General features: G+C 45.4%; 1 protein-coding gene across 4 annotated transcripts in view; it reads left to right on the forward strand.

Moving 5' to 3' along the window:
* Window positions 1-15346, forward strand: part of LOC124002567 (protein polybromo-1-like) — a 43156-nt gene extending 27810 nt beyond the window's left edge. The window contains exons 22-31 of one of the 4 annotated variants that reach the window (XM_046310052.1): window positions 6270-6415; window positions 6732-6889; window positions 7099-7282; window positions 7523-7733; window positions 10907-11105; window positions 11450-11590; window positions 12172-12333; window positions 13723-13787; window positions 13918-14125; window positions 14354-15346. In XM_046310052.1, coding sequence (XP_046166008.1) covers window positions 6270-6415; window positions 6732-6889; window positions 7099-7282; window positions 7523-7733; window positions 10907-11105; window positions 11450-11590; window positions 12172-12333; window positions 13723-13787; window positions 13918-14125; window positions 14354-14517 — 1638 coding nt within the window. In that variant the 3' untranslated portion in view covers window positions 14518-15346. The remainder of the gene's footprint in view (window positions 1-6269; window positions 6416-6731; window positions 6890-7098; window positions 7283-7522; window positions 7734-10906; window positions 11106-11449; window positions 11591-12171; window positions 12334-13722; window positions 13788-13917; window positions 14126-14353) is intronic. The other 3 variants (XM_046310053.1, XM_046310054.1, XM_046310055.1) reach the window with 3 other exon arrangements.
* Window positions 15347-15805: the final 459 nt, after the last annotated feature.

Consider the following 15805-nt stretch of genomic DNA (forward strand, 5'->3'; position numbering starts at 1 on the left):
ACTAGTCTTGAAACCTGACTGATTTGGATCAAGAAGGTCATTCAGAGAGAGATAGCGGGAGAGCTGGCCAAGGACGGCACGTTCAAGAGTTTTGGAGAGAAAAGAAAGAAGGGATACTGGTCTGTAATTGTTGACATCGGAGGGATCGAGTGTAGGTTTTTTCAGAAGGGGTGCAACTCTCGCTCTCTTGAAGACGGAAGGGACGTAGCCAGCGGTCAGTGATGAGTTGATGAGCGAGGTGAGGTAAGGGAGAAGGTCTCCGGAAATGGTCTGGAGAAGAGGGGAGGGGATAGGGTCAAGCGGGCAGGTTGTTGGGCGGCCGGCCGTCACAAGACGCGAGATTTCATCTGGAGAGAGAGGGGAGAAAGAGGTCAGAGCACAGGGTAGGGCAGTGTGAGCAGAACCAGCGGTGTCGTTTGACTTAGCAAACGAGGATCGGATGTCGTCGACCTTCTTTTCAAAATGGTTGACGAAGTCGTCTGCAGAGAGGGAGGGGGGGGGGGAGGAGGATTCAGGAGGGAGGAGAAGGTGGCAAAGAGCTTCCTAGGGTTAGAGGCAGATGCTTGGAATTTAGCGTGGTAGAAAGTGGCTTTAGCAGCAGAGACAGAGGAGGAAAATGTAGAGAGGAGGGAGTGAAAGGATGCCAGGTCCGCAGGGAGGCGAGTTTTCCTCCATTTTCGCTCAGCTGCCCGGAGCCCTGTTCTGTGAGCTCGCAATGAGTCATCGAGCCACGGAGCGGGAGGGGAGGACCGAGCCGGCCTGGAGGATAGGGGACATAGAGAGTCAAAGGATGCAGAGAGGGAGGAGAGGAGGGTTGAGGAGGCAGAATCAGGAGATAGGTTGGAGAAGGTTTGAGCGGAGGGAAGAGATGATAGGATGGAAGAGGAGAGAGTAGCGGGGGAGAGAGAGCGAAGGTTGGGACGGCGCGATACCATCCGAGTAGGGGCAGTGTGGGAGGTGTTGGATGAGAGCGAGAGGGAAAAGGATACAATGTAGTGGTCGGAGACTTGGAGGGGAGTTGCAATGAGGTTAGTGGAAGAACAGCATCTAGTAAAGATGAGGTCGAGCGTATTGCCTGCCTTGTGAGTAGGGGGGGGGGAAGGTGAGAGGGTGAGGTCAAAAGAGGAGAGGAGTGGAAAGAAGGAGGCAGAGAGGAATGAGTCAGAGGTAGACGTGGGGAGGTTAAAGTCGCCCAGAACTGTGAGAGGTGAGCCGTCCTCAGGAAAGGAGCTTATCAAGGCATCAAGCTCATTGATGAACTCTCCGAGGGAACCTGGAGGGCGATAAATGATAAGGATGTTAAGCTTGAAAGGGCTGGTAACTGTGACAGCATGGAATTCGAAGGAGGCGATAGACAGATGGGTAAGGGGAGAAAGAGAGAATGACCACTTGGGAGAGATGAGGATCCCGGTGCCACCACCCCGCTGACCAGAAGCTCTCGGGGTGTGCGAGAACACGTGGGCGGACGAAGAGAGAGCAGTAGGAGTAGCAGTGTTATCTGTGGTGATCCATGTTTCCGTCAGTGCCAAGAAGTCGAGGGACTGGAGGGAGGCATAGGCTGAGATGAACTCTGCCTTGTTGACAGCAGATCGGCAATTCCAGAGGCTACCGGAGACCTGGAACTCCACGTGGGTCGTGCGCGCTGGGACCACCAGATTAGGGTGGCCGCGGCCACGCGGTGTGGAGCGTTTGTATGGTCTGTGCAGAGAGGAGAGAACAGGGATAAACAGACACATAGTTAACAGGCTACAGAAGAGGCTACGGTAATGCAAAGGAGATTGGAATGACAAGTGGACTACACGTCTCGAATGTTCAGAAAGTTAAGCTACGTAGCAAGAATCTTTATTGACTAAAATGATTAAAATGATACTGTACTTGTGAGACCACTTCATTGAGGACTTGTTTTAAGGTTGAATATTTTCCTGGTGTTTTACAACTTACTCTTCTCCCAGGTAACCCAGTATTTCCTGCCAAACCGGAAGTGTTATTCAAAAGCATTATAAAGCATATAAATATGTCTGGATTTGATTGGCGGTTTGATAAGCATGAACATTTTAACCTGAGCCTGATGAGCCATATATTACATACATTTTATGAGCCCTACATGAACGACATTTATTGAGCCCAAGCCCAAATGATTGTGCCGTTATCCAATACATCTATGATATAGGCTACTACACATTTATGCATGACAGAAAAACATTTTTAAAAAGCCCATGATGTAGCTAGCTACTGTAGTTGTGGCCACTCATCTGTCTGTCTGCAACATGCTCTCGGGGCATTTTGTATTATTCTGTGCATAAATCTGAGACAACATTGGCAGTAGAATGGCCCATACTGAAGAGCTCAGTGACTTTCAAGGTGGCACCATCATAGGATACCACCTTTCCAGCAAGCCAGTTCGCACTGTATATTCTCTCTTGGGTAAATAAATGAAACTAGCTCCCGTAGGCTAATGTTTTTAGTGTGAACTGCGTTACTGTACTGTATTATATGGACTGGAATTACACCCATCGTTCAAACCATGATAAAGCAGAAGAGAACATGGGTTCTGGTGCAGCCCATGAGGCCTACAATGTTGCAAGCATAGGCTAGCGAATTAGATCTTAATTTTGAAATGTAATACAGCCAATTTGTATAATTAGTAGGCTGACTCATATATCACTTCCATAACATGTCCCCTAATGTTATTAGATTACCTCCTTTTTTATCACTCTGTTGTTGCTTCATTCCTTCCTCGCTTTCAACAGTCAAATGAAATAAGTCCTCATTATAATGACATCCTAGAATATTGGACTAGAATTAGATGAAGGCTTTCACTTCTCTTCACGACGATTGAACGGGTCTGAATGAATAACTGCTACAGCCTATCGCCATCGCACGTTCACGCTTCTTTTAAACTACCCTTGAGTTCTATTGGCTGCTGTATTTTAACATTCAGCAAATGAAGAGCCTACGTTCCTATTGGAATAGTGTATCGGTATTAGAAATGTTTAAAAAAATTATGTCCAGCAAGCTTACATTTACATTACATTTAAGTCATTTAGCAGACGCTCTTATCCAGAGCGACTTACAAATTGGTGCATTCACCTTATGACATCCAGTGGAACAACCACTTTACAATAGTGCATCTAAATATTTTAAGGGGGGGGGGTGAGAAGGATTACTTTATCCTATCCTAGGTATTCCTTAAAGAGGTGGGGTTTCAGGTGTCTCCGGAAGGTGGTGATTGACTCCGCTGTCCTGGCGTCGTGAGGGAGTTTGTTCCACCATTGGGGGGCCAGAGCAGCGAACAGTTTTGACTGAGCTGAGCGGGAACTGTACTTCCTCAGTGGTAGGGAGGCGAGCAGGCCAGAGGTGGATGAACGCAGTGCCCTTATTTGGGTGTAGGGCCTGATCAGAGCCTGGAGGTACTGAGGTGCCGTTCCCCTCACAGCTCCGTAGGCAAGCACCATGGTCTTGTAGCGGATGCGAGCTTCAACTGGAAGCCAGTGGAGAGAGCGGAGGAGCGGGGTGACGTGAGAGAACTTGGGAAGGTTGAACACTAGACGGGCTGCGGCGTTCTGGATGAGTTGTAGGGGTTTAATGGCACAGGCAGGGAGCCCAGCCAACAGCGAGTTGCAGTAATCCAGACGGGAGATGACAAGTGCCTGGATTAGGACCTGCGCCGCTTCCTGTGTGAGGCAGGGTCGTACTCTGCGGATGTTGTAGAGCATGAACCTACAGGAACGGGCCACCGCCTTGATGTTAGTTGAGAACGACAGTTTGTTGTCCAGGATCACGCCAAGGTTCTTAGCGCTCTGGGAGGAGGACACAATGGAGTTGTCAACCGTGATGGCGAGATCATGGAACGGGCAGTCCTTCCCCGGGAGGAAGAGCAGCTCCGTCTTGCCGAAGTTCAGCTTGAGGTGGTGATCCGTCATCCACACTGATATGTCTGCCAGACATGCAGAGATGCGATTCGCCACCTGGTCATCAGAAGGGGGAAAGGAGAAGATTAATTGTGTGTCGTCTGCATAGCAATGATAGGAGAGACCATGTGAGGTTATGACAGAGCCAAGTGACTTGGTGTATAGCGAGAATAGGAGAGGGCCTAGAACAGAGCCCTGGGGGACACCAGTGGTGAGAGCGCGTGGTGAGGAGACAGATTCTCGCCACGCCACCTGGTAGGAGCGACCTGTCAGGTAGGACGCAATCCAAGCGTGGGCCGCGCCGGAGATGCCCAACTCGGAGAGGGTGGAGAGGAGGATCTGATGGTTCACAGTATCGAAGGCAGCCGATAGGTCTAGAAGGATGAGAGCAGAGGAGAGAGAGTTAGCTTTAGCGGTGCGGAGCGCCTCCGTGATACAGAGAAGAGCAGTCTCAGTTGAATGACTAGTCTTGAAACCTGACTGATTTGGATCAAGAAGGTCATTCTGAGAGAGATAGCGGGAGAGCTGACCAAGGACGGCACGTTCAAGAGTTTTGGAGAGAAAAGAAAGAAGGGATACTGGTCTGTAGTTGTTGACATCGGAGGGATCGAGTGTAGGTTTTTTCAGAAGGGGTGCAACTCTCGCTCTCTTGAAGACGGAAGGGACGTAGCCAGCGGTCAGGGATAAGTTGATGAGCGAGGTGAGGTAAGGGAGAAGGTCTCCGGAAATGGTCTGGAGAAGAGAGGAGGGGATAGGGTCGAGCGGGCAGGTTGTTGGGCGGCCGGCCGTCACAAGCTATTCTAGTCTACCTTTTCCTGCATGGGACTCAGAGCTAAGGAGCATTTTTATTTAAGGAGAGACAAGCGGAGCACAGGTACTTGCGTATTGTGCAAGTAACAGAGGCTGTATGTTAGAAGCATATTATGCATAACCCATCATTAATTTGCTAAATATAAGGCTTATACTGCATTGAATTTATTATCTTAAGAGGTTGGCTAGGAGGATAGATGCTTTTGTTCATGTAGTGTATGTGGACACCTGCTCGTCGAACATCTCATTCCAAAATCATGGGCATTAATATGAAGTTGGTCCCCCCCCCTTTGATATAACAGCCTCCACTCTTCTGGGAAGGTTTTCCACTAGATGTTGGAACATTGCTGCTGGGACTTGCTTCCATTCAGCCTCAAGAGCATTAGTGAGGTCGGGCACTGATGTAGGCCAATTAGGCCTAGCTTGCAATCGGAAATCCAATTTATCCCAAAGTTGTTCGATGGGGTTAAGGTCAGTGCTCTTTCCACCCCGATCTCGACAAACTATTTCTGTATAGACCTCGCTTTGTGCACAGGGGCGTTGTGATGCTGAAACCGTTAAGGGCCTTACCCAAACTGTTGCCACAAAGTTGGAAGCACAGAATCGTCTAGAATATCATTGTATGCTGTAGCATTAATATTTCCCTTCACTGTTTGTCTATGGAGAGTGCATTGCTATCTGCTATTATACACCTGTCAGCAACTGGTGTGGCTGAAAGAGCCTAATCCACTCATTTGAAGGGGTGTCCACATACACTATATATAGATGCACTATATGAGGGAGAGATCTCTAGGATGCCATTTGAATGCGAGAGAATGCTCGCGCGTGCAATGATATTCCAGTGATTGCAATTTAAAAAACTGCAACTGCAATTTAAAAAAATGTATCTTTACAATTGTTTTAAAAACAAAGTGACTCCCGAAAGCCAGATAGAGATTGGTAAATTTAGACATGCATTCGGTCTTTATATTACTGTAGCAGAGGCTATGCTGCAGCAAAGGTAGGCCTACCTGTCACAAGAAAAAAGTTACCATGATGGGTCTACGTACATTGTGAACTGACTCCATACTGAGATGGATTGTCTGTCCCCACCCTGATTCATCATACAGGCTGTAGAGAAGCCAGATTTAGACATTGCACATCATTTAACAGTTCCATATCACTCCATGCTGTTCATGTCGGTCATTTATTATTATAATTTACCGGTTTCTCACAGATATTTATCCTGGGAAAAGGGAGTTGTTTTGGGAGGTAAAATCTCGATAACCGGGTTCGAACCATTCATCCTTATTTCTTATCTATAATTTAATCGTAAACAACACTAAAACATTGGAATGTATTAATGTACCCGTTCCATATTGTTGAGCCGAACTGAACAAAGCAAGCTGTGTTGGTTACGCACCATAGTTGCTGGAGCGGTGTTGGAAAGGACGCCGTGAAAGGAAAATATCTGAGTCGGCACAATACGGGTTTGGGTTGACACGATAGTGTAAGAAAGTGTACTGGTGTTACTGAGTGTGTGCTCTCATGCTATGTGACTGTGTGTAGGAGCTTGAGGATGTCCCGGTAGAGATGAGTGGAGGGGAGCCAGGCTGTCAGTACTACGACCAGCTCCACTACAACAACATGTGGCTGAAGGTGGGAGACTGTGTCTACGTCCAGTCACACGGGCTCGTTAAACCCCGTGTCGGCAGGTACGTCAAACACACCTCGTGGTATTCGGTTTCTCTTCAGAACTCTTTTGTAATGTGTTGATGGTGTCGGTGGCTCTTTCTCTTTCCTCGATTACTCTCGTCCTATCGCCTCTAACTCAAAAATGCATGGGAGAACATGGTCCGAGGGGCGGGACCTGTGACCTTACTCCTCCAATGCAGCTGAGGAGATAAGAAATCACAGAAATGTGGATTGAGATAAACCCTTTGTGTTTTGAGTATGGAGATGTGGTGTATGTCTGTGAATGTGGCCATTAGGAAGCCAACAGGGCTATTTTAATGGATTGAACTGTAACAGGATAGAGAAGCTGTGGGTGCGCGACGGCGCAGCATTTTTCTTCGGACCCATCTTCATACACCCAGAGGAGACGGGACACGAGCCCACCAGGATGTTCTACAAGAGAGAGGTGTTCCTCAGCAACGTGGAGGAGGCCTGCCCCATGACCTGCGTCATAGGTACCTTACTACTTTGCTAGGATTCTGCACTGCCTTCCGCATCCTCTACACTCAACATGCATTCATTATAGTTGTTTCCAATATCAAACCTTTGCTAGACTAGTTTCAGACATTCAAACCGTTTCAGAGATCAAGTACCCCCTGGAATACTAGGTTCAATAGCAGTATAATTGGCCCTATAATTAACCAGCACTCTCTCCGTCCTGCAGGTAAATGTGTGGTGTCGTCCTTTAAGGACTACCTGTCGTGTCGGCCCACTGAGGTGTCTGAGGAGGACGTGTTTCTGTGTGAGAGCCGTTACATTGAGAGTGAGAAGCAGATGAAGAAGTTTAAGGGCCTGAAGCGCTTCTCCCTCCACGCTAAGGTGGTGGACGACGAGGTCTACTACTTCAGGTGGGAGTGACTCACAAGCCCTATCCCCTTCCTCCTCTTGAAGTGTGCCCTGAACTAATTCACTCCCCCTCGTGGATTGGACTGGTGTGTATATACAGGCTAAGGAAGCTTCTCTGCTTACTTCAGGGAGAACAAGGGAAGATAATTGGACTGTAGCCAAAGACTTGGTTAAATAGATAGCACTTGTGATTTTCTTTTTTAGCTGGTATCAACCCTCTTCTCTGATTGGTCCATTTCCAGGAAGTTGATAGTGCCCCAGAAGGAACCGTCTCCTCTGCTGAATAAGAAGATTGAGGAGCTGGAGCTGAAACTGGCAGACATGGATGAGGGGGATGAGGATCTGGATGACCTGGAGGATGAGGACGAGGCTCCAGAGACCCCCTCCATGCCCACCATTCAGACCCCTCTGGCAAGCGATTTGGACGTCATGCCTTATACCCCTCCTCCCCAGGTCTTACAAACACCCACACGTACTGAATGCCCAACTGTTGTACCCTTCCACACACACACGCCTCTCCTCGCCCCAAATATCTTATCCCTTCCTCATATACAGCCATTCACACATCCTTGGCCCAGTGTCTTACTTTTATCCAAGCATCCAGTTTGTATGCCTACTCCCACCTAAACCCTCTATTCAGCCAGTCATGCATCACACACAGCTTTATGCAGATTTTACACCCATTATCATCATAACCCCAAGATCTTAAAACTTCTACTAAGCTAACATATGGAATTGTTTTAAGATGGTGTAACAAAGGATAATTTAGCTATTTGATTTAGATTTAAGTCACCTGTATGTATGTATGTATGTATGTATGTATGTATGTATGTATGTATGTATGTATGTATGTATGTATGTATGTATGTATGTATGTATGTATGTATGTATGTATGTATGTATGTATGTATGTATGTATGTATGTATGTATGTATGTATGTATGTATGTATGGTAACAGTCAAAAGTTTGGACACATACTCATTCAAGGGTTTTTCTTTATTTTTACTATTTTCTACATTGTAGAATAATAGTTTAGACATCGAAACATATGGAATCATGTAGTAACCAAAAAAGTTAATATTCAAAGTAGCCACCCTTTGCCTTGATAACAGCTGTGCATACTCTTGCCATTCTCTCAACCAGCTTCATGAGGAATGTTTTTCCAACAGTCTTGAAGGAGTTCCCACATATGCTGAGCACTTGATGGCTGCTTTTCCTTCACTCTGCGGTCCAACTAATCCCAAACCATCTCAATTAGGGTGATTGTGGAGGCCAGGTCATCTGATGCAGCACCCCATCACTCTCCTTCTTTGTCAAATAACCCTTACACAGCCTGGAGGTGTGTTTTGGGTCATTGTCCTGTTTGGGGAAAATATTATAGTTCCACTAAGCGCAAACCAGATGGGTGGCATATTGCTGCTGTGGTAGCCATGCTGGTTAAGTGTGCCTTGAATTGTAAATAAATCACAGACCATGTAACCAGCAAAGCACCTCCACACCATCACTCCTCCATGCTTCACGGTGAGAACCACACATGCGGAGATCATCCGTTCACCTACTCCGCGTCTCACAAAGACACATCAGACCAAAGGACAGCTTTCCACCGGACTAATGTCTATTGCTCGTGTGTTTTGGCCCAAGCAAGTTTATTCTTCTTATTGGTGTCCTTCAGTAGCAATTCGACCATGAAGACCTGATTTCGCCCCAGTCTCCTCTGAACAGTTGATGTTGAGATGTGTCTGTTACTTGAACTCTGAAGTATTTATTTGGGCTGCAATCTGAGGTGCAGTTAATTGCAGATTTCTGAGGCTGGTAACTGTAATGAACTGCAAAGGTAACTGTAATGACCAGCAGAGGTAACTCTGGGTCTTCCTTTCCTGTGACGGTCCTCATGAAAGCCAGTTTCATCATAGCGCTTGATGGTTTTTGCGACTGCACTTGAAGAAACTTTCAAAGTTCTTGAAATGTTCTGGGTTGACTGATCTTCATGTCTTAAAGTAATGAAACTGTTGTTTCTCTTTGCTTATTTGGGCTGTTCTTGCCATAATATGGACTTGGTCTTTTACCAAATAGGGTTATCTTCTGTATACCACCCGTACCTTATTGGCTCAAACGTATTAAGAAGGAAAGAAATTCCACAAATTAACTTTTAACGAGGCAGACCTGTTAATTGAAATGCATTCCAGATGACTACCTCATGAAGCTTGTTGAGAGAATGACGAGTGTGCAAAGCTGTCATCAAGACAATGGGTGGCTACTTTGAGGAATTTCAAATATAAAATATTTAATTTGTTTAGCACTTCTTTTGGTTACTACATGATTTCATGTGTTATTTCATAGTTTTGATGTCTTCACTATTATTCTACAATGTATAAATAGTAAAAAATAAAGAAAAACCCTTGTAGGTGTGTCCAAACTTTTGACTGGTACTGTAAGTATTCAGACCCTTTGCTATGTGACTTGAAATTGAGCTCAGGGGCATCCTGTTTCTATTGATCATTCTTGAGATGTTTCCTCAACTTGATTGATGTCAACCTGTGGTACATTCAATTGATTGGACATGATTTGGAAAGACGCACACACCTCTCTATAGAATGTCCCAGTCAGAGCCAAAACCAAGCCTTGAGGTCGAAGGAATTGTCCATAGAGCTCTGAGACAGGATTGTGTTGATGCACAGATCTGGGGAAGGGTCCCAAAAACACTTCTGCAGCAGTGAAGGTCCCCAATAACACAGTGGCCTCCACCATTCTTGAATGGATGAAGTTTGGAACCATCAAGACTATTCCTAGAGCTGGCCGCTCGGCCAAGCTGCACTATCGGGGGAGAAGGGCCTTGGTGATGGACGTTTCCAAGAACCCAATGGTCACTCTGACAGAGTTTCTCTGTGGAGATGGTTGTCCTTCTGGAAGGTTCTCCCATCTCTGCAGCACTCCACCAATCACGCCTTTATGGTAGAGTGGCCAGACGGAAGCCACTCCTCATTAAAAGTCACATGACAACCCGATCTGCAGAGAAGAATGGGAAACACTCCCCAAATACAGGTGTGCCAAGCTTGTAGTGTCATACCCAAAACTCGAGGCTGTAATTGCTGCCAATGGTGCTTCAACAAAGTGCTGAGTAAAGGGTCTGAATACTTATGTAATTGTTTTTTTGTTTTTTCATATACATTTGCAAAAATGTATAAAAACCTGTTTTTGCTTTGTCATCATGGGGTACTGTGTGTAGATTGAGGGAAAATAACCATTTTAATCCATTTTGGTATGGCTGTAACGTAACAAAGTGGGAAATGTCAAGGGGTCTGAATACTTTCCGAATGCACTGTATATAGCTATCTCTAACTTTTGGACACAGTTGTTTTCTTAAAAGATTTTCAGGATGTCTCCTAGTCTGACAAACACCTCTGTAGCTCTGCCACCTTTCACAGCAGATACGGAAGGCCAACATTGACAGATGCGGTGGATTGAGACGCAGCCCATGCAATAAAAAAAACACATCTTTAGCTTTATACAGATGGATGTTATGGGGTGTGTGTATTATGCTAATTAGGTCTATGCAGGGGTGTGACTATTAATTAACATGGGTGTTACTGTTCATTGACTGGTCTACCCCCTGTTTCTCTGACAGTCCACTCCCAAGGCGAAGGGCGTTTCTAAGAAGGAAGGAGCCAAGAGGAAGGTCAACATGAGTGGTTATATCCTATTCAGCAGTGAGATGCGTTCGGTCATCAAGACCCGCCACCCTGATTTCTCCTTCGGGGAGCTCAGCCGTCTGGTGGGCACTGAGTGGAGGAACCTGGAGGCTCCCAAGAAAGTAGAGTACGAAGGTAGGAAGGCCAGGGAAGCATGCTAGTACTGAGACATCTCTATAGAGACTTTGTTTCACCAGTGGGATTCATACACCGGTTGAGATCTGCAATCAGATTGGTGTTGACAATAACCAGGTTTCCATCCTATCTTTTCATGCGAGTAAAGTACATGTTGGATAAAAAAAATGGCACGTCAGGCCTGCTAGAAACAGCTAATTGGAGGGTAAACTTTCCAAATGTCGACAAAACAAAATACGTTAGTCCATATCCCTAGCCAAATATCTGACAAACTTGGAGTGTTATGTCCCTTCAGTGTTGGCGTTGTGAATGAATCCAAGTCTGCGTATTGTTGTTTGTTCCAGAGCGGGCAGCCAGGGTGGTGGAGCGGCAGGAGAAGGAGAGGGCAGCCCAGCAGCAAGCATCCCCGAGAGCAGGTACCCCAGTAGGGTCCATGATGGGGGTGGTGCCTTCGCCTAGCCACATGGGAATGATGCCTGGTCCAGGTAACCCCTTCCTCACAGAGACCGACATCCCAAATCAACCACTAGCCCCTAAGCACCCAGATCTACAGTGCCTAAAGGGTAGTGGCTAGGGGAGATTTGGTATTCAGGGAGATGGCACCATTGCTTGGGACTTAGCAGCTACCTGGGAAATAATGAAGCTGGACTGCTAAAACAATTCAACCTTAATTTATTTACCCTCCTCCCCTATCCAGAAATTGCCCATTCCAAATTGTCCAGTGGCTTTCAACTGCATCCTCATTATAGGCTGATTGTTTTTGTCTCTGTTGCTGCTAATTTTAATTTAGTATTTCATCCCTGTTTTATATTTTGTTTTTGCATCAAATGCATTGAATCAGAGTTTGCATGATCCAAATCAACTGCATGACCAGAAATAGTATTTGTATTATTTTAAACTCTTCTTTACAGTAACATCCATTCTTGTTTTACTTACTAGCTTGTTTAACTTAATATTTTATCATTCATTAATATGTAGTGCATGTCTTTTGGATAGTCAGTTGCATGTCACTTATGCATGGGTATCGTTGTTGTTGTCATTCCCGGCCCCGCCTCCTCCTCCTAAGGCATGATGGGAGCTTACGGCCCCCCCTACGGCATGCCCATGCAGGGCCCCCATGAGGGCTTGCTGGGTATGGGCCCAATGCCACCTCACCATATGGGCCCGATGCCCCCCCAACACCTCCAGCCAGGTATGCCTGGGTACCACCCTGGCATGCCCTACCCGGGTAAGGACCCGCCCACCTTCCACTCCAGGCCAAGGCCACACCAGTCCTGGCCAGTCAGTAGCTTCCAGTCAGTCATGTCTTGGTCTCTCCAGCTGGAGGGGTTTACCTGGTCCACAGACAGGCTGTGCTGTGGTGGCCCACTGACCATTCAGGCTGCCAAGCCTGGTCTCTGTCTGTCTGTTCCGAGACGGGAAAATGTATACTTGAGTTGGCGAGGTCCAGGTTGCAGAACAAAACACTTTGAAAAGTAAAGAAGGTAGCTGGACATTCTATTGCTCTGCATCAGAGCTACAGTGCCTATCGAAAGTCTACAAATTAATTGTAATTTTTTGTCATTGATCGACACCTAATACTCCATAATATCAAAGTGATAAGAAAATGATATAAAGGAATACACTTTGGCCTAAGTGCAAAGCAACCACAACACATCACTAAGTAACTGCTTCCTTATTTTCAAGCATGGTGGTGGCTATATCATGGTATGGGTATGTTTGGAGTTTTTCAGAATGAAAATAAACTGGATGGAGCTAAGCACAGGCAGAATCCTAAAGGAAAACCTGCTTCAGTCTGCTTTACACCAGACACTGGGAGAGGAATTCACCTTTCAGCTGGACAATAACCTACAACACAAAGCCAAAGCTTTCACTGGAGTTGCTTACCAAGAAGACTGTGAATGTTCCTTAATGTCTAAGTCACAGTTTTGACCTAATTCTCCTTGAAAATCGGTGGCAAGACTTGAAAATGGCTGTCATGATCCCCAACACCTTGACAGAGCTTGAATAATTTTTAAATTAATAATTTGCAGGTATTGCCCAATGCAGGTGTGCAAAACTCTTATGAGACTTAGCCAAGAAGACTCACAGCTGTAATTGCTGCCAAAGGTGTTTCAAACATGTATTGACTTGTGGGGTGAACACTTATCTAATCAAGGTGTTTTATTTTTTTATTTATCTAATATATATATATTCATTTTTTTCTCACTTTGACTGAGTATTTTGTGTAGATCATTGACAAAAAATGACACTTAAATCCATTTTAATCGCACTTTGTAACACAATAAAATGTGAAGAAATCCAAGGGGGGGTTTGTAGACTTTCTGTAGGCAATAGTGGGTAGCGACCTTCTCTACAGGGGTTCCACCATCCTTTACCTCTCCTCTACACATTCGCACAGTATTACTCTGGTCCATCTGCTCGCATATCTCAGAATCCATGGTCAGCTCAATTAACACATGAACAAACATGTAATGCATGTGGAGCTATATGACTACAAATAAAGAAGCGCACACAGTTATTCCACAGCATGCATTCTATGCACATCCACCATGTTATACATCCTACACTAACAATGCATGTTGTTGTGTGTGGAAACTCATTGCTTTTGTGATAGGTATGATGGGTCCTGGTATGAATGGCATGCAAGGAAGTCCCGGAGGCCACTACTACATGCAACAGGTAAAAGCCTAACTTATTACTAAGAACTACCAATGAGCAACTGCACTCATTAGTTCCATACACGGTATATTGTACCCAAATGCAGTGAAAAAGCAGTGCTCTTATTATGTTTTCCTGTATCTCCCTTCAGCCTGGGATGTTTAGCCCGGGGCAGCAGGCTCCTCCACCCTACCCAGGCCAGCTAGGCCAGCCCTCTCACCTCCAGCCCATGACTCCCATGTTTGTGGCTCCACCGCCCAAGACACAGAGGGTGCTTCACTCTGAGGCCTACCTCAAGTACATCGAGGGCTTGAACGCAGAGACCGACACAGTCAGCAAGTGGGACCAATCTCTCAAAGGTATATTTCTAATCACAAATGTGCTGTTCTTCTCTATGCACCTGTACTGCAGCATACGGAATTAACTCCAATGAATTGAGCGCAACACTTTCCTTCTCTCTCTACTCCCATGTATTATTGGTCTCTTGAATAGCTGTCCTCTTAGGTGTCCTTTATTGCTGAGTTTCTACACTTCTGTTTGTGGGTGTGTGTTCTGAGCAAAATGGGTAAAGACTGTCATTTCCACAGCGCGTCGGAGAGATGCCCACCTGTCCAAAGACCAGGAGAGCAGGCTCCCTTCCCATTGGCTGAAGAGCAAGGGAGCCCACAAGACGATGGCAGATGCACTGTGGCGCCTGCGGGACCTGATGCTTCGAGACTCACTGAACATACGGCAGGCGTACAACATGTAAAAAAAAACCTCAAACTACTGGCCGTGTTCCTGGCTGACTTCATTGCAGACACCTGCCAGATCTCACAATGCCTGGATAGGTGTTTAACATATTAGCTAACCACATCTTTCCCACGCAACAGACAGCAAGTGGTCCACTAATACAGGACGAGTAAAGGCCCAGTACACTACTTTTGTGGAGAGAAAAAATATATATATATATATATTTGCTGTGATTATTTTGGGGGATTTCTCAGGGGGTGCTGCAGCACCCTCCGCACCCATACTTCACGCGGCTATGCAACCACTGGGCTTGTTTGGGTCCTGTGTGGCTTTTGGTAGAGTATGGTGCTTGCAACGCCAAGGTTATGGGATCGAATCCCACGGGTGATCAGTATGAAAAAGTACAATTATGCACTCACTACTGTAAGTTGCTCTGGATAAGAGCATCTGCTAAATGACTAAAATGTAAATGTGAAATGTTCGACAGTGCAGGCGACTGCTGACTGACTGATCTACTATTGACCTTGTAAATAATGAGTCATTATTACTTGTACATCAGTCGGTCACAATTTACCCATGATACATCGCGTTTTTGATGCTCTCAAACACAGCTATTGTCTCTCTCACTGTCCTTGTGAATGGACAGACGCAGGAAGAAAAATATGGTTATAGAGAAGCAATATTTTATAGTGAATCAATCATGGATTTTATATTTTTGAGCATAATAATCTTAGGTTTGCGTGTGTGATTTTTCTCTTTTGTATCATGGTTTGAAGATTTCTCAATGTAAGTTAAAGTTCTTTGCAGCTTATGGTCATTCACTGACAAAATAAATGTGGTGAGGACAATTATGGTGGTTTCGTTTGATTTGTTTGTTTGATCAATACATGCACCATTCGGTTTATTATGAGAGATATCCCTCAAGGAGATTAGTGATGAGCATTATCATTTGACTCCATTCACGTATAAGACACTTATCATTTGACTCCCAACAGCTCTTTGTTCAAAATGCTTAAAAATGTACCTAGCACCATGACATTTAAAAAAATATATAATGTAAAGCCCAAAAAGTAGGCGACCATTGTCACATCGTCTTACGTTCAAATAAATGTTTACCTGGCCAAGTTATTAGATCGCCTGCAAAAAAAGGAAATTAGTAATTTTGTAACTTATTTTCAGATAATCTGTTGTTTTGAATCTCAAAAAATAGTAACAATATGCAAATCAGCGAGCCAAACCTACGTCTCTTTAGCCGATTCGGTTCCCAACGTTAACCTAAAAGAGCCATTAGTTTGCAAATGACCCAT

Source organism: Oncorhynchus gorbuscha, linkage group LG18 (genome assembly GCF_021184085.1).
Source record: "Oncorhynchus gorbuscha isolate QuinsamMale2020 ecotype Even-year linkage group LG18, OgorEven_v1.0, whole genome shotgun sequence".
In the NCBI taxonomy this organism is placed as follows: Eukaryota; Metazoa; Chordata; class Actinopteri; order Salmoniformes; family Salmonidae; genus Oncorhynchus; species Oncorhynchus gorbuscha.